This window comes from Anoplophora glabripennis, unplaced genomic scaffold (genome assembly GCF_000390285.2).
Source record: "Anoplophora glabripennis isolate ALB-LARVAE unplaced genomic scaffold, Agla_2.0 scaffold501, whole genome shotgun sequence".
In the NCBI taxonomy this organism is placed as follows: domain Eukaryota; kingdom Metazoa; phylum Arthropoda; class Insecta; order Coleoptera; family Cerambycidae; genus Anoplophora; species Anoplophora glabripennis.
The window spans coordinates 267288-289962 of NW_019416582.1; the positions used below are offsets into that span (position 1 = coordinate 267288).

At 31.4% G+C, this 22675-nt stretch overlaps 1 protein-coding gene across 1 annotated transcript; it reads right to left on the reverse strand.

The window, feature by feature from the left end:
• Positions 1–212: 212 nt before the first annotated feature.
• Positions 213–22675, reverse strand: LOC111691748. The gene is made up of 3 exons (XM_023455011.1): positions 22429–22675; positions 5364–5582; positions 213–592 (listed from the first exon to the last, which is right to left on the reverse strand). The coding sequence occupies exons 1-3, from the start codon at positions 22673–22675 to the stop codon at positions 213–215; spliced, it is 846 nt and encodes a 281-aa protein (XP_023310779.1).

Below are 22675 nucleotides of genomic sequence, written 5' to 3' on the forward strand. Positions count from 1 at the left end.
TTTTTGTTAATGCCTGTTAAATTATTGACAATTTAGGTGCTTCAATGTGCAAAAAATTGTGCTTGTTGTTAAACGTTGTTGTTAATAAACTTGTTAGCTTATACTTTACCTGTAAATAGGTAATCGCACTATATCACTTTTCAGATAACTTTTAACGTCAAATCCCGACAAATCGTAATCCATTCGGCAAATTATAGAAAACATAAAGTCTATTATTTGATACTATTATAAAGAAACTCGTTATTTTTAACTAAACCGGGCTTCCGTTTGGAATAAGCCAAACTGTGAGCGCCATAATCGTCTTCCTCTTCGTATTGCCTGGCCCAGTAACCACCGTCATCCCCATCGTAATGCGAATGGTGCACCGGTTCGTAATGAACGACCTTAGGGGGGTTGTAACCCCTCTTAACGTCGAGCCAGAACTTGACCAGGTGCAAAATCAGACCGCCGAGGCTTACCAGGAACAGTTTGAGTTGCAAGGAAGCGTGAAACAATTTGAAAAGGAAATTTACTTTAGCCACTACGGCGGCTGCGATTGCGGAATATTTGAGGATTTCCTTCATCTTCTTCTTCTTCTTGTGTGCCCTGTATTCTGAAATACAGTATTTGGGTGTGACTTTTTTGCACTGTAACGGAGTTTGGGACCCCAACCAGTTCTACGCCAGAATGTACATGAAGAAAAAATGTTCCTAATCACTATAGAAAGGGATTATATTTGTTGGTATTTTGGTACTTCCTCTGAGGATAACTACTGAAGAAACGTACGTATAGAGGACAAAAGAATTCGAAGAAAACTAGTAACTTGTAGAATAAACTGTCAATAAACTGACAGCAATAGGAGAAATCTTGTAGTAACCAGTTTTACTTTACGAAGTAACTAAAAGTCTATATCCAATCTAACTTACAAAATATACAAATGAAAGCTTAAATACAGTAGAATAGTGAATACAACTTACAACTAATACATTACTGGTTAGATTTATTGGGAAAAAAAAAGAAAACAATTGTTGATTTTGACCACAAGACTATTTCTTTTCTGGTTATCTCAAAAATAGGGTGTAACAACGACGAATTTGTTTTTCTATTTTAAATTAAAGAATATTTTCTCATATAAACAATTACTCTTGGGTCACTAGTTTTTAGGGCGTGCAAAATTAAAAAAAGTGTTTTATTTGTAGATATCCTCCAAATTAATAATAGTACAGTCACCGAAGCTAAAAATCAGCTGTAACCTCCGAATACTTTGAAACTGCATGGATTTGCATGAAAATTTAAAATAGGGCTCATCTTAGGCTCAACTTCAAAAGTGACATAAGCCCGATTGACGCTTTTTGTTTTTAGGGGTAAAAACTACCCCTAAGTGAAAAAAATGGAAAAAATTAAGTTTTAAGCATTTTATTGATAAAAATCTTGTTCAAACTAAGATTAAATAATGTTCCATGTTCTCGAACATGTTTTATGATATATTTGATCTTTTCGACCCTGATATTATGATAAAAAATTACTATTTAAAAGCTTGTAATGCTCTAACGGTGCAATTATTTAAAATAAAAATTCCCTCATTGCTTATGAAAGAATTTGTATCTCATAACACTTTTCAATCCTTATAAATCACCCCGTGCTAAAAAAATGATAAAAAATTACGTTTTAAATCTTGGAATGCTATAATTGTGCAATAATTTAAAATAAAAATTCCCTTATATTGTTTATGAAAGAATATTTTACTTTTGCCATTTTCAGCTCTTATAAACTACCATTTTACCAATATTAATGTAAAATATTTTTATTATAATCGATTTTTAAATATAATCAATCATAACAAAAATTGCTACGCTGTATATAAATAATCACATTATTTTTTTTACTTATTTTATTTGTATAATATAATATATAATATATAAAAATGAGAAAGCCTATTTTGCTCCGAAAAAATGTCGGTTTTTTTTACCATAACTCGGTTAATTTTGAAACTATAGTATCATACAAAAAAGCATTTTAAAGATAATTTCAAGAGCTGTAAGATCGTTTGCATATAATCGTTTTTTAAAGGGAAAGGATCGAAGGACTCGAGACAGGTCGTTTTTTCACTAAAATGGATACACAAGCGGCGATATCTCCTTCATTTTTTATGCTATACGAATAAAAAAAACAAAATACTTGTTGAAAGCTACATTTTTGTTGTCTATCAATTTTTACGTATCTTTCATAATTTCAGAATTATTGTATAAATAAGGCAAGTTTTTTTGAATAATGAAAAATACGTTTTCAACTTTTACCGTACATTATTAAAAAAATACGCATTCTAAACCCGTCTAACTTCAGGATCGTATGAAAAACACTAAAACAAAACTAATTGTAAAGGGTCTACGATTAATTTTAATTCTGATGGAAATGGTACAGCGTTTACTGCTCATTTTTCCTTAAGAAATATGTATCTGTTTTTGACGATAACTCCTTCAGTTTTGCGTTATACACGTAGAATTAATCCTTTTTTCGTTATTTGATGTTGAATACATCGATTCGAGTATTCCCCCCAAAACAAGTCCCCTTCCACTAACCATATTTCGCTTTGTATAGGACGTACAACACTTTTTAAAAAACGATTTTCTTTGTTTTTTATAAGCTACATTTTTGTTCATTACACTTTTTTTTAATAAAATGCGTAGTTTTTGAGTTATTCGCGAAAAATACTTTGAAAAAGTGTTTTTTTTTCATTCAAAATTCCAAGTTTTCAATTGTGAATAACTAAAAAACTATTGATTTCTCGAAAAAATTCTTCGAATATTATTTGCTCAAAATTTGATTCTCTATCGATATTTTTGAAAAAAATTCCACCCCCGAGAAGGGGTGTCAACCCCCAACAGGGTGGAAGCGTCAATCGGCGCTATGTCACTAATGTTCATTGACCTTTTCTCTAACCATCTGCCAAATTTCAAGTCGATCGGTTCAGTTTCAAAGAATTCGAAGGTGAAAAGCTTCAATGACTACTACAAAATATATTGATACGAAATATTGTGAGCACTGTTCAAAATGAGAAGTCTCCATACATTTTTCAAAAATAATAAACAAAATACGTAATAATTACAAAATGCTTTTATAGATATTTAGAATAGATATAAATTTTTTTAACTGTAACACTCTGTGTCTCAAAAACAAGATGCTATAATATATGGCGTTCCAGAAGTATGTAGCAAACTTCTAGCACGCATTTAATGCATCGAAAACAACAACTTTTGTCTAGTAATTCGAAAATAGGCTAAATCTGTGGTTAAGTCGTGTGCCGCACTATGCCCAAGATACACAACGCTACCGACTGCCATAAAAACAAGTGCCAAACACTCGACCAAGCAAGGCGTCAAACTCACACGCAAGAACGACAATGTCCCTCAGCAAAAAATCTGGATCGTTCGCTGGCATGCCAGATCAACAGGGCACGCATTAGAGACTAGGGTATCGTATCGAATAAATTGATCGATGCGAAGCTTCACATCAAAGACAGATATGCACATTTATTGTACAATGACACGGATTGGGGGATTACTAAAATGTGCAGCTTTCCGATCTCTATACATTACATTACATGCATATTTTTTTATCCATAGGCAGCTCATTTAAGGGGTACGAAATACTATGACGAAAATGTGAGTTTTCGGAAAAAAATATTACACAGAACTTGTTGTTTTTGATGAAGTAAACACGTGGTTTATATTATGGCACTTATTTTCGGTACACCTTATATAAGGAAATATTCTTAAATTTAGACGAGAAAAACGTTTCTCCCTGCTGATACACCCCGTACAACTTTTTCTAATTTCGTTACCAGAACAGTCTTAGAAACAATTAGATAAAAACACTTCCAATAAACCAACAATAATATCTGTGAAAATAGCAGTAATGTATGGTCATATAAACGTCGCTAATTATTATAAAGGATTATGAATATTTGGTGACAGCTTAATAATGTCGTCGGTATGTTGCTATAACTTTCCAAATTCTAGATTTTAAGTAGGTTAAATAATTACACATAACAAATTTGTTCAACATAAATAAACTATTATACAGAATGTGGCGAATATTTTTTTAAAAATAAATTGACTTTGAGATACCTAAACATACAATTAAATATAAAAATAGAAGTTATATATTTAATACATACAAAATTGTAATCCAGTAACAGTAAACAGTTCGTTTGTACATTGAAAAAAATACTCTACATCTATACTACAGTCATTAAATATGTACAAATATAATAATATATAGAAGAAATATACAAGAAAACATACATTGATTGTCATTGACATGGCAAAACATATGTAGAATCATGTAAAGTTTTATGTCAGTGATGATAATCATGATGATGATGATGATGACGATGATGATATGAATGTTTTTGTAAGAAGTATTTTCTCGTATATAATGAGAAATTTGCAGAAATGAAAATTTTTGCAAAACAAATAAAAAATTTGCAAATTTTAAATGCATTTTGATTTTTTTGAAATACCTATAGTTCAAGGTGTCCAGGAACGAATGGCCAATCTCTTGGATTTAAATAGTACTTGCAAAAATAACAACACAAATTTATATACATTTTTTTTCTTCGACCTCATCCTGTAATTATTAGTTCTTGATATTCAATGTTTAAATCGACGTTTCAATACAACCTTTTTTTTATTAAATTTAGACAATTTTCACTAAATTTAAAAAACTTCTGATTAAAAGCTGTTATTTGAACCTATTTCTACTAATATACTATGTTTATCATGAACTGTTTTGAAGGCCTGGTACGGAGCACTTGTCAATTTTAGACCCCAAAAAATGTATGTTTTTGACATTTTCATACTGTTCTTTATGCCAAAAGAGTGTACTTGTTTGTTATAAATAAAATTTAAAAAAATGTAATTTCACGGAATTTTCAAAGGCCTTCATTCAAAATTGATCATGATATTTTAATCAATTAATTCAAAATGCATCAAATTTCATTAGGTTATATTTATGGGATAGAGGACATCAGAGGTTCCGCAGGGATCAAACTGCAATATTAGTTATTTATTATTCAAAAAACCAAAGGAAATATATATAAACCTGCGACATTATTGTTGCAAGATGTACCCAAATCTGATTGACCACCATTTACCCAGGAAAAGTAATGTATTCCTTTTATTTTTATATTACAAAGAATATGTTCAATCACTTCTACTGTGCAAACGATCTACTTTTTATCTACTCTCTATTGAAAATCTACTTCTACACAGTGTTTCACAACAACAAAGGCATACACATGGACAACGCTAGCTGTCCTTGTCCATGGGTTTGCCTTCTAAAAAAAAACTACGGACAGACCAACGCCCGATTATAATACAAACCTTCTTTGGCCGCTCTGCTCGTACCATTATCCTGACCATCGGAGTCCACCACTTCGTCATCTTCTTCGCTTTCTCTGGCACCAAAAAAGTTGAGTAGACTGTCCCTGAACAGACCGGATAGCTCTGACAACAGTTTTTCTATCGATTTGGCGACGTGTGATGGAGTGGCGTCTGGATCCGCCCGACCTCTTGATTTCAGGAATTCAGAATCGGCTTGAGCTGAAAAACAAGAAGTGAATAATGAGAAATATGCCGAAATTATATCGTCTGGAGTTACATATTTACAATCAAGGGTTATCTTTATGAAAATATTGTTGTCCAACACCGAATAAAATAGATAAATACAAAATACAAAAAAATGGTCATATAATTCGATTGGGTTTAACCTAAATTTTGGGGAAGGTAAATAATACCCTTAAAGGAAGATTAAAAGATGCTTCAAATTATTCTGTTCTTGCAAAATTGTTATAAAGTAAAAATACAGGCCACTGTTCAGGGTGTTCCATTTTTACTAAGTTTAACAGTTGATATAGAACTTGATTTTTAACAAAAAAAGCCATTTACTCAGAACCCTTTAACTTTATGGTAATTTTGCAAAAACAGTATTTCGTTTAAAATTTAAAAATGTCATAAAATGACTACCCACCTACTACGCCACTGCTGGTTGTAGTGAATCGTTTGTAGATCACTTTTGGAGAACATTATGTCGCCAGAAGACATACCTAATTTGGTTTCATTATTACTTGCTGTTTTTTTAAATATTACGATAAAATTGTAAAAAAAAAAAAATTTAATTTGACATCCTGTATCTGGGTTAGGAGACGATTTACGACTTACGATCATATGAACTATTTTGTTAAAAAACAAGTTGTCTATTAACTTTTAAAGTTAACATGTTTAAAAAAGGAACACCCTGTATAATGACGTGTATTTTGTATTTGTCTGCTTCTTCAATGTGAGATTTTTGGTTAGGCCAAACTATTTTCATAAAAATAACCGATGACTAATCCTTTTGGCGAAAGGTTTTGTTTAATTATATTTTTAATTTTTTCAAAGGTGGCAAAGTATTGCAATAAATAAGAACTGTCTAAACCGCATATTCCTATTTCTTTTAGTTTAGGTACTACTGAGATTTATTCGGAGAACTGAAATCATAGTTTTTTCCAAAAACAGTCGAATATCTCGGAAACCGAAGGTTCTAGGTACCATGTACGGTCTACAAAGTCAACCTAAAATTAAGTGAGGAATCCGCAAAAGCACTTATATACAGGGTGTTCCATTTAAAATAACGAAGTTATGTATCGTCCAGAAGAAACGAAGCACCCTGTATAACTGAAAATATTTTACAGGGATGCCCAATATATTTCCAGACAACTCTTATATAAAACATTTTTTTATTAAAATTAAAATAACAGAATTATGTAAGAATCCATTAAACACCCGGTATATCTATATGGAAGGTACATAAATAAAAAGTTTTGTTAACGATAATAAAAGTTTTTCGAAATGTAACCTGGTGATGTGTTTTAGTGATTAGTGAAGGAATTAATTACTTTTTCAGTGTGAAATATATTTGTGTAGCAGAAATACCAGATTAAATAAAAAGTTTTTAATTAGGTACCAGAGCTATGAAAACATGTTAAATAACAGACACTCTGTATAAATATGTAACACCTTCGGAAATTGAATTTACTAAAATAAAACTGAGATGACGACTCTTCAATGTTACAGAAAGAGTGTTCTACTCGTATAAATAGCAGATTATTGCATCCCAAAAATGCTTTTAATATTCCTCACTACGCTTCATTTAACACGTTATTAGCTCGAACTGAATTTCCCACATTTCCGAACTTTATAATTCAGCACAGATCGCGTTCCACTTCGAATAGACGAATAATTTTTGAAATTTTTTTGACCGCTAGACTAACAGTTACTCAACGCCTTTGGAATATATAATCTCTCGAACACCACGGGTATTTTTTTCGTCTGCTTTGGCACTACGCGTTACTCACTTACTACGCGACGGACGCCTTCGGAATATTAATTCGGGCACATATACATCACAGCCATGCATTTTTTTAACAGGAAGAGGCAACCTTTACCGACAGTCATAAAATTTACATTCCCAATCGGATGAAGTACCCGCCGCTAATAATAATTAAACGCGCTCTTCGTTAGTATGTATGCGTGGAGCAGGTTGGGTTTCTGATTAGCTGAATGCTTCGTACAGGGTGGTCTATCTTTCATGTCTTCACTGCTTGTTTGAGTCAGAAAAATTCGTCCCCAGATTTGTCAAATATCTAAATGGAAGCTTACTAGAAGAAACCCCAGGAATCAGCAACTCTAAAATCAAAGATATGTGTATATAACAATCTAGAAGGATTCTTGAGCTACGTCAGCTCAAGGAGATGGAATAAAATGGTACCATGTTGTTCCTAGGTGTCATTTTCGAGAAAAAACTGGACTGTGTTCTGGGACACAACGTTTGCATAAAGCTAATTCACATAGAAAGATACCTAAACCATGAACCTCATCACCATCCAACCCAGAAACAAGATATTATTAGTACATTGGTACATCGAAGCACGGAACTGTTAGACGAGCAACTACAGCATTTAAGAAGAACAAGGAAAACAACATAAGATAGCCTCATTTTAAGGAAACACAATGTTATACCATCTATAATGCTTCAAGGAAGATAAAGATAGCTTTTCCAAGATGAATCGTAAGAATGATCTATTTCAAGGTCGTGGTGTATACCTACAGCAAATAGAAAGATCTATTACTACGAGGTTAAAAAAGTACAAGTTGATTTAATGAATAGCAACGTAGAAAAATCAGGAGGTTCTAAACACGGGGCAGATACTAGGACACCCGATAGATTGAACTAATATCAGAATTCTAGTTAGAGAGAAAGAGAAGACTTTGCTGAAAACTTTAAAGAGAGAAAATAGAACTAAGAAAATACTGGAGTGTGTGAACGAGTTTTCTTTGAATCTTGTCTCAAAGAAATCTTGAGAAATTTATGAATGTGTTTACCAAGGTTTTATGGACGAGTGCAAAGAAGAAACATTAAGTTGTATTTAGAAGATGTACTGATGGTGTATTTCTCAAATTTAGCAAATAAAATGAAGCCGTTAACGTTACTAACGGTTAGAGAAAAAGAAAATTCAGTGGCATAGAAGTACTAAGGACCCAAAAAAAAAACTGTAGACCTGAATCTCCGCTACTGAATCATATCATTTGTCATCGCAATATTCAAATCATGCAGACGTATGATATAATATTCTGTACCAAATTCGAATTCATTTGATCAGGCCTTTTGGAAGATATTAACAAAAGCAAATTTTTTCTTTCTTATTTTTTTATTACTGCTTGCTTTTAAATCAGAAAATGGTTCTCTCTGCACATTTTATTGATTACAATACAGTAAGTTCACATCTAGGAAAATTATTTAATAATATGTATTGAACAAAGTTATCAAAGCATGGAAAACTATACTGAACTGTACTGTAAAAACATTGTTTAAACGCTTTAGTTTCTAATCAAATCTCAATCCGAATCTAGGGCTAAGAATAAAGGCAGATAGATTATTTACTGTTTTATAAATATTTATAAATTTAACACAATTCAAAGTGGATATGTATTTATTCAGTGTAGGCGGTAATATTCAGTGAAAATATTTATTTTCAGCTCATTTAAATACATGCTGTTATTCAACTTTATGGTGAGATTATTTTAGGACCAAATAATAGTAACTCAAAAAGGCTAATTTATTATGTTACTTGTGCCAATTTTTTAAATTGTAGTTGCCGATACAACCAAAATCGGAGAGTTTTAAAATATATTTCACGAAATTCTAGCATCACCAAATAGCACTTGATTAAAACTACGTTATACTTCGCTAGGCCCATACAATGAAGATAACTGACTAAGTGGTTAGACCGCTATAAAATAAGTTCAAGTTCAACTAATTGTACAAAAATCTCATTAAAACCATCAAATTTAAAACACTTTTTCTAACAATTTTAAAAGGCGTAAGAATTTAAAATAAACTATTAGCACAATATAAAACGAGTGAACCTTCGATTTGGGCATCCAATTTGTTATTAATTTAGTGCTACAAAACTCTCTAATACGCTTCGCTTCTGAAACACAAAATACCTTCATATTATGAATGCTAAATTAACATGTAATTTTACATAAACGAAAAAAAATCATTAAATTTTACTCAAAATAAAAGTTATGGAGTTTACAAAGTTACAAAATAAACTACTACATACTATGTTTGCACACAATACCTTTTGGCATCAGGAAAATTACAATGTAATTTTGCTTAATACGGATATAACGACCATCTAATACGTTTACTCAAATCAGAAAACTTCGTGGAAACGAAGAATGTTAACCTAATTATCTAATATGTGTAAGCAACACGTTGTTGAGGTAAGAATTAAAATAAATTAAAATTAAATTTACTCAATACTACTACCCAATACGTTTATTTAAAGCGGAAAACCTTGTAGAGACGAGAAATGTTAAATTACAATGTAATTTTACAAAATATCCTATCTAATATTTGTAAGCAACAAAAACTTAGTGTCATACGTTTACATAAAACAAAAAATCTTGTTGAAGCGAGGAATGTAAAATTACAATGTAATTTTACACGATACTGAGAGAAACGATTATCTATGACGTTTTTGCAAAAACAGAAAATGTAGTTGAGACGAAAAGTGGTAAATTACAACGTAATTTCACATTATATGCACAAAATACTATCCCATACGTTTTGGCAAAAGAATGTTGGGGGGATAAGGACTTATTAAATTAAGAAAAACGAGTATTTAATAAGTTTATGTAACATAAAAGTTCTCGTTAACACAGGGAACGGTAAATGTGATAGTAATTTAACATTTTACGTAACAAGAAGAAAAATAACTTTATGAACAGTAAATTTGTTTTGATAGCGTTTATAATAGCACCGTTTTTGAATAATTTTACATAACTCAGAGAAAATATACTGTCTAATAAATTTACAAAAAACGAAAGATTTTCTTAAGTGAGGAATGTTAAATTTCAATGTAATTTCACATAATACTCAAAGAAACGACTAAATAATACGTTTACACAAAGTAAAAGACTAAGAAACGAGGGATATCAAATTACATGTACAAATGTATATTCTTTAATTAATAAAATCATAAGTTTAGAAAAAAATGACAGATCATTTTGACATTTGTTGTAGAACATAAAAGTATTTTGCGTCTAGGTGATAAAAAAAACTCACTTTGTCAACTGAAAATGTCGACTTTTGACCCTATTGAAAGGTCCAATAAATACGTTCTAAATTAAAAATGCAATAGTTTGGTTTATAGTCGAAAAGGATCTTAAGTTTAATATCGTAAATTGTAATCTACTTCAACAAGCATTCCTTAAAAAATGCATATTAAATCAAAGAAATTTGTCCCAATTTTTTCTGTGCGGATATAAAACCCACGGATGTATAAAAATAACAATCGTATAAAATCATCAGAATATCTGTTGTGGACTAGGTCAGTGAAAAACAAGCGAACAATATCGTTAGGAACTCGTGCCCCATTCACAAATCCGCCAGGTCAATTCCTTAATCAAAGGAAAGTTCTGGGTCATTAAGCACTTTATTAGTCATTGTGCATAACGAAACAAATCCATATATCATATTAACATACTTTTGAGTGTTATAAAAAATATCTCACGTTAAAAGCAACGATTGTAATTCCGACGGGTTACGCGAAGTGTGTCACCCAACAGTTAAAACAGTGGAACGGTTGGGTAGAAACCAGCGGAAAGATTTGGAAAACGATATTAATGGACCCTGTCGTTTGCCCCGAAATAAGCACGAATCGAAGACACCAATTCGGATGCGACAGGTGCTTATTTATGTTTTATTACAAACCGAATCGAAAGAGGAAAGTAAGTCTCGGTGGGTATACATACGTACGCTGAGAAAAATGTTTTATTGTTAGTTCGTTTAGATAAAGATAAATTACACGTTATACTGAAAATGATGAAACAAAATTCATATTTTTTTCCTGTTAAAATTAAAAAAAATCGCTGAATCAGGTCAATTAGTAAATAGAAATTGTTACTTTCTGCATTATTTTCATTTTTTTCCAGCGATGTTTGACAGACCTATAACATAACAGACATTTTTTTTAATAGGATTCTCTATATTTTATAGTATAATTAGATAGTCCTTCTAAAGACGAAGTCAGCGATATAAGGTTATAACTACTTTTTTGTCATAGTTGCCAAAAGTTGAGGAATTAAATGAAAACAACAATTTACTGCTACTTTTTATTTTATTACACCAAACGTTCAAATTGGCCCCCGTTAGCCATTGCACAATGCCCAATTCCCTGTTCAAACTTATCAACTACATTTTGAAAAACATTTGGCGTTATGTTTCGAACTTCTTATCTGATACGATTTTTCAATCCTTTGATAGTGTCTGGTCTGTTCACATACACTTTGCTTTTTAGATAACCCCACAAAAAAATCTAGTAAGGTTAAGTCAGGGGAGCGTGGTGGACATTCAATCGGCCCTCTTCTGTTTATCCATCGATTTGGGTAAACTTCATTAAGATAATCTCTTACATCGAGGTGAAAATGTGGAGGGGCACCGTCTTGTTGGAACCAGACATCACCAGCCGGCATATTGTGCTCATTAGGGTTAGAAAAATTAATTCTAGGGCTGGAATCAGCTGAAAACGCAAAAAATCCAAATAATTGTGGCCTGTCAAATTGCCCTCAAAGAAATAAGGTTCCAGTATGCGCTTTTCTACTATTCCATAACAAACATTCACTTTTTCCGGCCGTTGTGTATGTTTTTCTTGCATCCAATGTGGATTTTCTGGGCTTCAAAACCTAGTAATTTGCCTGTTCACGATTCCATTTAAGCAAAAAGTTGCCTCGTCAATGAAAATTATGTGATTTTTAACTGTTTTTCATATGTGTGTCATCTGCCCTTACTTTGTAAGGATTTCACTTTTGAGACATCAGAGTTCTGTGAACTGAAGACTTCGACAAGTTGGCTGAGATAGATCTAATGGATGAGTGAGGATTTTCAGTAACGGCGAGCATCACATTTTTACGGTCATTTTCGCTTACCGTTCTTCGCCTTCCTGATTCAGGTAAATCTTATATTCTTCAAACTTTTTGGATACTTTAGTTATTGTAGCTTCACTAATTCTCTGGTAGATACTTATGGTGAAATAAGTCACATACCTCCTGTTGACTACGGATTTTATCTCCGCATCCAATCATAATTAAAATTTCAATTCTCTGTTTTTCGCTTAATCGGGCAACTATTTTCAAAATAAATTAACAATGAATGAATTTAAACTAAAACGATTGAGGTTATACCTAAGGTACTCTGGTGAATTTTATGTGTTTATCGATGTGTTTTTTCTTGAGAAAAAAAAACTTTAAAATAAGTAGAAAAAAATTAATAAAGAGTAGGTATGTTGTTTTAAGTACAGAAGTGACTATGATTGTTTGAAACAGTTGTCGGTACAACATAAAACACAATTTTTTACATTTTTCTGACAACTATGACAAAAAAGTAGGTATATATATAACTTTAACTAACAATTACGAAGAAAAAATAAAAAATGATTTTAATGTGTTTGGTATAAGTAACAAACCTGACATTTCATTGTTTTAGTTAATTCAAATTGGTTTGACTGAAATTGTTTTCTCAGTGTAATCATTATTATTAACATCGTAATATCATGTCGTAAGTAATAATTGAGCTAACAAGTGAGAAATCAACTTCAGTCATTAAATAATGATTACATTCTGGTTTTTACCTTATAAACACGATTAAGACAACATCAAAGAAACGTTGCATGCGTGTTTAATTTTTTTAGAGTAATAGAAGCGCATTAAATAACGAAAGGCTTGTTTTGTGACACTTTACCCTTTGTAACGTACTGTAATTTTGCAAAAATACATCAACAAATGGATTTCCTCTTGCAAAGTAGGTTACATTCTTGCAACCAAGTGACGTTGAAAGTCTTAACGAAATTTACTTAATTTTTCTTTAAATCCTTAACCATTACGGAGATAATATCAGAGAAATATAAAGTCAGCTTTGAGGACACTTTCACAAGATAGATTCATAAAAATGGATATTCAATCCACAGTCCAAAGAATTTCTTTATTTTATTAGCCTAAATTTGCGGCGTCATTGAAAATAATTAGTGTAGATGGTATATTTTTGTATCTTGTAAATAGTATCTAGTGCTTTTTATATATCGTAATTTATTTAGTAAAAAAGAAGAATTTCTAGCCATGAATACGTATAGATATATCTTCGCGATTGCCATATGCAGATGAAAGCATAATTCCTTAAAATTTATGGTGCCTCTGTTCTGAATAAAACATTAACATATGTTCACTTGATATGTTTCTGTGAAAACAAAAACTATTGCATTTGTCGATTTTAAAATCTCGAACAGGTGAGTTCGATGATTCGATAAATTTAATTTCTAAACGTTTTGTGCTGTATAAATAATTTAACATACCTACATATACCTTCATTTTATGGGAATTTTATGAAAATTTTTAGAATTAGTTTGAATTAGTTTAAGGTGAAAATATTTCAGATATTCACTTTTTCTTCCTAACTCCGTTATTCTTGAATTATATACATATTTATGTTAAATATGATACGAATAAGTATACGTATAATACCATCTACATTAGAACAGGCAGTAATAGAATAATCTATTGTTATTTGTTTGTGGCATAGACACTACATATTTTCAATTAAATAAAGAATTTTATCAACAAGAGTTTGGAATGGCAACAATTAAATTTACTTTGGAAATAGAAAACAATATAAACAATAATACATTACTCTTTCTAGATTACAAAAATGACAATTCTTTATAAACAATTGTTTATAGGGCCAATAGTGTGAGAAAGTAAAGTAACTCCTTTGTTACTTATAATTCAGAAAAAAAGTTTATATAAAAGTTGTACAGAATCAAGAAACCTAAACTACAAAATTAATTTCATACATACAGGGTGATAAGTAAAAACTGGACACGCCAAATATCACATTTTTTAAACACCCTGTATATTTTTAAATATATGGATTCCCGAGAAAATTCTAGCTGCTATCACTTGAAACAAAATAATTAGACAGAGTTATAGGCAACTGTTAGACAAAGGCTCCTATATTAACTAATATCGATATTTTATACAGGGCATTTTTTATAATACGATCATTTTTAGAAAGTTTAAACTTGCTTTTCCAAACATTTTTCAAATGGAACGCCCTATATTTTATTGTTCTATTTTATTCACATATCGATCTACTTCAACTTTGATTAAGCATGTTCTATATCTAAAATTGTTAGTTTTTATGATATAGCAACATTTCTGAAAAAACTTAATTTTTATTATTTTATAGAATACAACAAATAGAGATTAACTAATAAAATTAACTCAAAATGGAATGATAAATTATGAACTGACAAGTTGACACGATATGACAGTTTCTTCCAAAGCCATTTCGTGCGACCGAAAATAATAAAAATTAGGTTTTTCCAGAAATGTTGCTTTATCTTAAAAACTAAGAACTTTAGGTGTAGAACATACTTAATAAAAGTTGAAGTGGACTGATATGTGAATAAAATAGAACCATAAAATACAGGGTGTTCCATTTGAAAAATTTTGCAAAATCAAGTTTGAACTTTCTTAAAATAATCGTATTATAAAAAATGCCCTGTATAAATATCGGTATTAGCTAATATAGGAGTCTTTGCCTGACATTTGCCTATAACTCTGTCAAATATTTTTGCTCCAAGGATTAGTAGTTGAAAGTTAATACAACTTCTTCGAGGTCATGTTTTTTCCAAAATTCGAAGAATTTTCTACATAACTTGGCAACCCCGCACTAAAATATTAAATTATTTGTATTGCCAAATATAGAATTTTCTTAGAAATCCATATGTTTAAAAATAAACAGGGTGTTCCATTAAAAAAATGTAATATTTGGCGTGTCCCGTTTTTACTCATCACACTGTATGTTTCAAATTAATTTTGTCCTTAAGGTTTCTTGATTCAGTACAACTTTTATGTATATTTTTTTTCTGTATTATGAGTAACAAGGGAGTTATTTTATTTTCTCACACTAATGGCCCACCCTGTATAATACTAAAATTTAATTTTTTCGAAAACTGCTAAATTTATCCAAACAAACATAGTGTATCTTTTTTAAAGAGGAATGGCCAAAGTATTTAAAAATTCAGTTTTCAGCTCTATAAAATGACACCTGTCAAAATTTTGGCCAAACGAGTGTGGTAGCAAGTACGTTCTTGACTTCCCTGACAGTGTAAAACATCTACTGCAGTATGGTTTTATGAGCCTTTATGGCCTACATAAAATATTTAAATTTTCATTAAAATATACAAGTCGGTTCAAAAGTTAGAGCCAAAAAGGTAAATCGTTGGGTGCCCCTTTGGGGCTACGTATCTCCGTTAAGGGGCACTTTAGTGTTATTTTTATGACAAACTAGGGTTATTTTGACCTTCCCTATACATATCCGAAAGTATGCCGTACACCTACTAGACACCCTGTATAACGACGAATTTTTAGTATTTTGTATTTGTTTACTTTTTTCAGTGTGAGATTTTTGTTTGAAAAACCTACTTTCATAAAATCAACCATTAACTGATTCGTTTGAGCAAGAGTTTATTTCATTATTTTTTTAAAGACAGGAAAATAAAGAAAATTAACCAGTATAACACAGGGCACAGCAAAGGAAACTAAATCGGCAAACGAAGACAACAAATTCTAGGGACGATTTCATATCGTCTTATCCACTCAAGACAAGAGTACTTCTTTAATCTAGAATACTCTGAAGTTTTGATATAAAAATACCAAAAAGTCGAAGATAAAAAAATATTGAAAATATTAATTGACTCTCCCAAATATGACACCTATGGTTACAATTAAAAGAGCATTTTTGCATGAAAACGCTGTCCCTATAAGAGTTAACACATAACCCAAGTTTGATCGTTCTAAATAAACAGCGATTTGAACAATTAAAAAAAAACAATGTCAAAGGGCCATCTTCAAACAGCACTACCTCCCTTAGGAAGCATTCTGGGATAAGACGATTTACATCAAATCGATATGAAATCATTCCTAGAATTTGCTGTCTTCGTTCGTCGGTTTAGTTTCCGTACACCCTGTATATCAAATTTTAAAAATATTTTTATTTCTGTGGGAATTACAAATTAAAACCATTTAAACGAATAGTTCGATAAACGATGATTGAAGCACTTGAATTACAGTCGGTCTACAAAGGTTTACCCATTCAAAACATTACTGTACTTCATTTTATATCACAGCTACATGTAACTAATTAGTATGGTAATGTTTTTAATGTTATATCAAGGCGTGTTCTCATGTAAATAATCCGTTAACTAACAATAACTTGCATGTGAAGATATCACATGCTTTAGACACGACACGTATTTATGTAGTGACTGTAAGCACTAGATACTGCAAAATTTTATGGTGGATGTCCATTAACATGCAGTAGTAAATTTTATTGTGTTTTTCAGTAGGTTAAGTCCCATAACTGTTTTTTAGTTATTCGAAGAATGCAAGAGTCTGAAATTAATACATTTGTGCACGTTTGTAAATTTTTAGATAAAGTGGCACGTTCATTATGAACTATTATTATAATAAATATTATATATAGTGGATGGTCTATACACATATTTATCGCGATATAAAATAGTTATATCAAAAATGGCATGTTACAATTACAAAAATTCGAAGCTATAGTTCAACGTATTTTTCACACTTCTAATAATCAAGTTACTTCGTTTACTATGTCATAAAGTGACATCTATATGGAAATATTAGTGTACCAAAACATTTTTTTTTGTCAACTTTGATGCTCCCTATCGTCTAAACAAAGCAACTTAGGATGGAGATAAGTTTAGCTAAATGTGCTTATTTTGATCGCAAAAAGCTGTGGTAGCTCCATATAAACGGAAACATCATTTATATTTCAAAAGAAAGTGTTTTGGTGGAGCAGATCTTTAAATTGCAGTAATACATTGATTAATGGTATCGTACCTGACATTCATGTAACTTCTATCGATCCAAAATGATTACCTACAGCTATAAGTTCGTTTTGAAACGGTATGGGGTAATAAATTAATCATTTTTAAATAGTCCATAGGCGTTACATCCACGAAAAAATGGCAACAATGTGAGAGCTTGACAGTGTTATTGATTCGATAGTACAACTTTTATTCTACAAGAAGATAATTTATAAGAATATTCTAAAGAAATACTAAAATACATTTTAGTTTGTACTATTTTTCGATTTTTCTAAATTGTAATATGTACCTACCTAAATACGAATAATATATTTTCATATAAGACATGTTGTAATATATCCATTTGTATCTTAATATACCGCGAATATCTACAATAAATTTAGAACAATCAAATTTTCCTAATGAAAAATAAAGCCTCGCGCCTAAATGAAAAGTCAAGGGTTATTTTTATGAAAATTATTTGTTCTATCCAAAAATTTTACACTAAAAAAGGAGACAAATACAAAACACACCTCCAAAAAATTCTGACGTTTCAAAAATCAATTTGGTTTCTTCTTCTGAGTTGATATTCACTTTCAGTTTTTAATTATTATTTTTGAGTCTAAATTTAAAAAGAAAAACTGATTGAAATGGCAACAACTTTTTGTAATGCGCGATATACAGGTTTTAAGACAATTCGCAAAAAAGGAATGTTCATAAGAACTTATACGTTAAAGCTTAGTTTTCGAGGTTAAATTTAAAAAATATATATTTTTTTAAATATGTAAAAAAACACTTGTCCAATTTTGATAAAACTTGACATATTTTTAGTAATAAGTAACGGGTTCAATTTAATGTAATTACGAGTAGATTTAAATTAATTATTCCAGGGGCGTCGTCATAACTAGATATTTTAAAGAAAAATTTTAATACGCCACTGCTTTTTTATTGGCTTGATATGCAAAATTATGTCTTACAGTCGATGCAAAACTAATCTAGATTTTGATTATAAAATTGGTGAACCTTTTCTAAATAGAGTTACGCAATTTACTGATCTTGGTGTTACATTTGTACTAGCTAGATTATCGTTTAGTAACCAAATCCGCTTATAAAAATTTAGCCTTTATTTTGCGTAATTATAAGGACTTTCAGAACGTAAAGGTTCTAAAGATATTGTATGCAGCATTTGTGCGTTGCAAACTAGAATATGCAATCGGTTGTTTGGAGTCCATTTATAATGTTTATAATATTCAATAGAGAAAGTATAACGGAGATTTTTAATAGTCTGTCGTAAGCGATTTTTATTTTCAATCATGTTCCTTTTGTTACGTTAAATTTCGGTTTCTCGGCAATTTCCAAGAATACGCCTAGTATATATTTCTTATTTAAATTTGGTATAGACGTTAGAATAGTTTAAGATAAGCGGGTAGCAAAAAAGCGAAACGAGGTGATAAGGAGCGAGCAATTTTGTCGTGAGTCGCGCTCGAGGAAACTCGAAATTTTCATAGATTATTGTAATCAACCTTAATCAAGTTTTCCACAATATATTCAGAAAAGTTGGTGCTAATAGTGGCTAGTTGTGATGGTTTCTGAATATTTATCCATAATTGGGATTCATAGAGCACGCGGCGGCGATATCACTTTTGAACTGTCCTTTTCCTTACGCAATCAAGCAAGTTGACCGAAAGGTATGTTACTATTCTCTTTTTTTTTACTCGTTTCAATCGTCTAAGTGTAGTATTTTTGTATTTTTATAGTTATATTATCAGTTTGTGGACCTATTTCCGTATTCTTCGTTACCATAAGAGTCATATTCGCCTGGTACAGAGGAATAATTGTTTAACTGTTGAGTGGAAGTCGTTAAGGATCCACTAGAAAGGAACAAAACCCCTGGGAAAGGGTATGTGTATTTTTATTATAGATTTAGTTATACCAAGCTAGGGTTATTTAGTTTCTTTCCTAATATTAATGTCGTATTAGGGTTTTGGTTTTGATCCACGACACAACAAGCGGTGTCAGCGGCTGCTCAGCACCCGCGAGTATACCGGCCGGCCTCCGGACCGAAGTTAGTATACCAACTGTCCCTATTTCAAGAAGAAGCATAGCGGAGATAGAGTACCGCAAGTTTTTTTTTATTTAATTCCTACCAATAACTTTTATTGATCTTACAATTGTGTACATATATTAATTTAAGTAATCATACTCAGTTTAGTCCATAGTAAATTTCGGGACTTTTATAACTGTAGGTGATAAATAATCGTGGATTTAAATACTAGTTCAAGATCTATAGTCCCTTTTTTTTATTATTATTATCTACTTCATATAGACTAAATAGTTTCGTCGTAAGTTAGGAAAAAAAAAATATTAGGTAGTTGCCGATGCATTTATTAGGTTAGGCTTAATTGTTATTTATAAATATGTTAGTCGTAATTTTGTTTAACACTTAAATTTTGCCTCAAGTCCTGAATTTGGTTGTCATGCCTGCATATAAACTTGTTAACCGCAGTTAGCTGTTAATTTCTTCTAGTAATAGCCATAACGAATCTTTCTTTATTTTTCTTTGCGCTGCGCTTGCGCCATATATTTATTTTAAATATTGTTAGCGGAAATTAAAGCAAATTCTTTCTGGCGTTCGGCAACAAACTGCCACATCTGCGTAGCGCCTGAGCTCAAGCGTCGCGATCGCGTATTTAAAGTCTAACAAATAATTTAACTAATATATATATTTTAATTTCTGCCTCACTGTTATCTTGGTATTAAATTGTTTACGATTAGCGTATAGTGCAGGCGCTCACTACTTGTGTTTATCTTGCTATCAACTTATACAGCTCATTTTTTTTTGTCATTTTAATTACTGCTTTGGTCAACCCGTATTTTTCTTATGGGAGTTGACGTCTTCAATAAACATTTGCATTTATCCCGTATTATTTTTTATTAACCCCGTTTGGTAGATTTGGGGGTTAATCAACGTCGGTATTCGTTGAGGTAAATTTACCTGGCGCCCAAAACAATCTCTATATAGTGAACCTCCCCTTCTCCGCTGAGTACTAGCGGCGAATACCTTGTTACCTTCCATAGATGGTTAGAATTTAATAGATTTGTTCCGTTATTTTATTTTCCTTTCTGTTTTTTTTGTCTTATCTCTTCGGAGGGTGACACTTTTTAAAATTATAAATAATACTTTAAATGCAGACTCGTCAGTTTCAAGGATTTTATATCAATTATGTCATGTTCCTAAACTTAAATCTGGATTTCACTATGATTTACAGTTACCAACACCTCGTACAAATTTACTAATAGTATCTGCTCTATATCAAATGATTTGCAATAATTATCAAAAGTATAAAGATCGGCTTGATATATTTTTTCATCCTATGAATAACATAAAAAAAATCTCTAACAAATGTAATCCTAGGTATCTTGTATAATGTCTTAGCTTATTTGTTTTATTTCTCTGTTATTGTTTATACTTAAGTTATTTTGTCTGGATTTTATATTTTGTGTAGTACCTACTTATACAGGGTCTTCCACCTAAGAGCGATTCTTATGTAACCCTGTAACTCTAAAATTAAGAAAAATGGTTTTAATAAAAGTTGTCTGGAATCATATGGGCCATATAAAGAAAATATTTTTAGCTTTACAGGATGTTCCATTTCGAGTGGGCGCTACATAAATTTGTTATTTTAAATGGAACGCCCTATATATTATTGCGTTTTTGAATTGGTATTAATCAAAATTGACACTTCGAGCAGTTGATGTAAATCCGCGCTTTAGATATTCTTCTCCTTGTTGTGTTCCGAGTTTCAGTTTGTTTCGTTTTGCGTTTTGTTTTAGTTGTTGTTAGTGGTTTACTTTTGTTTGTCAAACCACTTTTTAAACATGCCAGTAAATATTGACACTGTCAGTCTCAGGCCTCATAAAACGTGAGAGAAAAGTGGGTTTGCAAGGCCTTCTTGACACTGTTCCATAGCTACTTTTTCGGACTTTAGAAAAGAACCTGATTTTTCTGGAAAATTGGTATGGACAACCTTATATCAGTCGAAAGGGCATTCAATTTTGCATTCACCCATAACAATTAATATGGTTCATTCCATTTGAAAAACAGAGTTTTTCAACTCATAAGATTATTAAATGTAGGTGTCAGTATTTCCTAGTCTGAATAACGTACACATTTTGCTCACAGATGACAAAATAGAGTAATTTATGCCAAAGCGAACTGTGAAAACTGCAGGTTTCTAACTCTTATGGTTTAGACGCTACCTAGCTTCATTTAAAGAGCTGAAATTGCGATTTTTTTCAAAAACTGATTATCTCGGAAATGGTAAGTTTTAAACACCACGTATATTTAATAAACTCTACCTAATATTAACCAAAGAATTCAAAAACGTAATAATATACAGGGTGTTCCACTTAAAATAACAAAGTTGTGTAGCACCCACGCGCGCAAAGCTAAAAATATTTTCTTTACTTGGCCCACATGATACCAGACAACTTTCATTAAAACGATATTTTTATAAATTTTGCAGTTGCAGAGTTACAGAAGAATCCCTCCTAGGTGCAACACCCTGTATTTTTATATTTAATGTTAGTTTGTCTATTTGTTCTTTTTAAACGCAGTTAAGGTTTTTGTTTTATCTTATCGTGTAATTGAGACTTTGTCTCTGGGTATTGTAATTTCTAAATAAATAAATAAATAAATAGATAATTTTTATTCGAGTAATTAAGAATACAATCTTTTTTGCCTCTAAAAATTAATTTATGAAATTAATGAAATGAAATTATAAAAAAAGAAGTATTTTTAATTACTCAATCTAAAAATAATATCAAGCTTATAAAAAGGCAGTGGCGTGCTCAAATGTATTTAATTTTTTGAAGTTTTTGAGTTAATTTTGACCAACGAACACCCTGTAGAAACCTGGCATTCCTGGAAATCCATATACCCTTAGACTTACCCAAAAGCTCGTTTTTTCGCCCCTCAAAGTACTCCCCAGCAGCGTCCACGAGACAGGAAGCGTCGTATCGGATCGCGCAAGATACAAAATTGGCGTAAACTAAATTGGACCGCGCTCGCCCCGTCCTGAACAGTCCTTCGGCGACGTCCATCAAGGACGTCGTCGCGTTCTCGGCGCCCTCCAAACTCCTACAACTAACGGTCAAAACAACTGACAACAGAACGAAAGCGAACAGTCCGGAACCCAT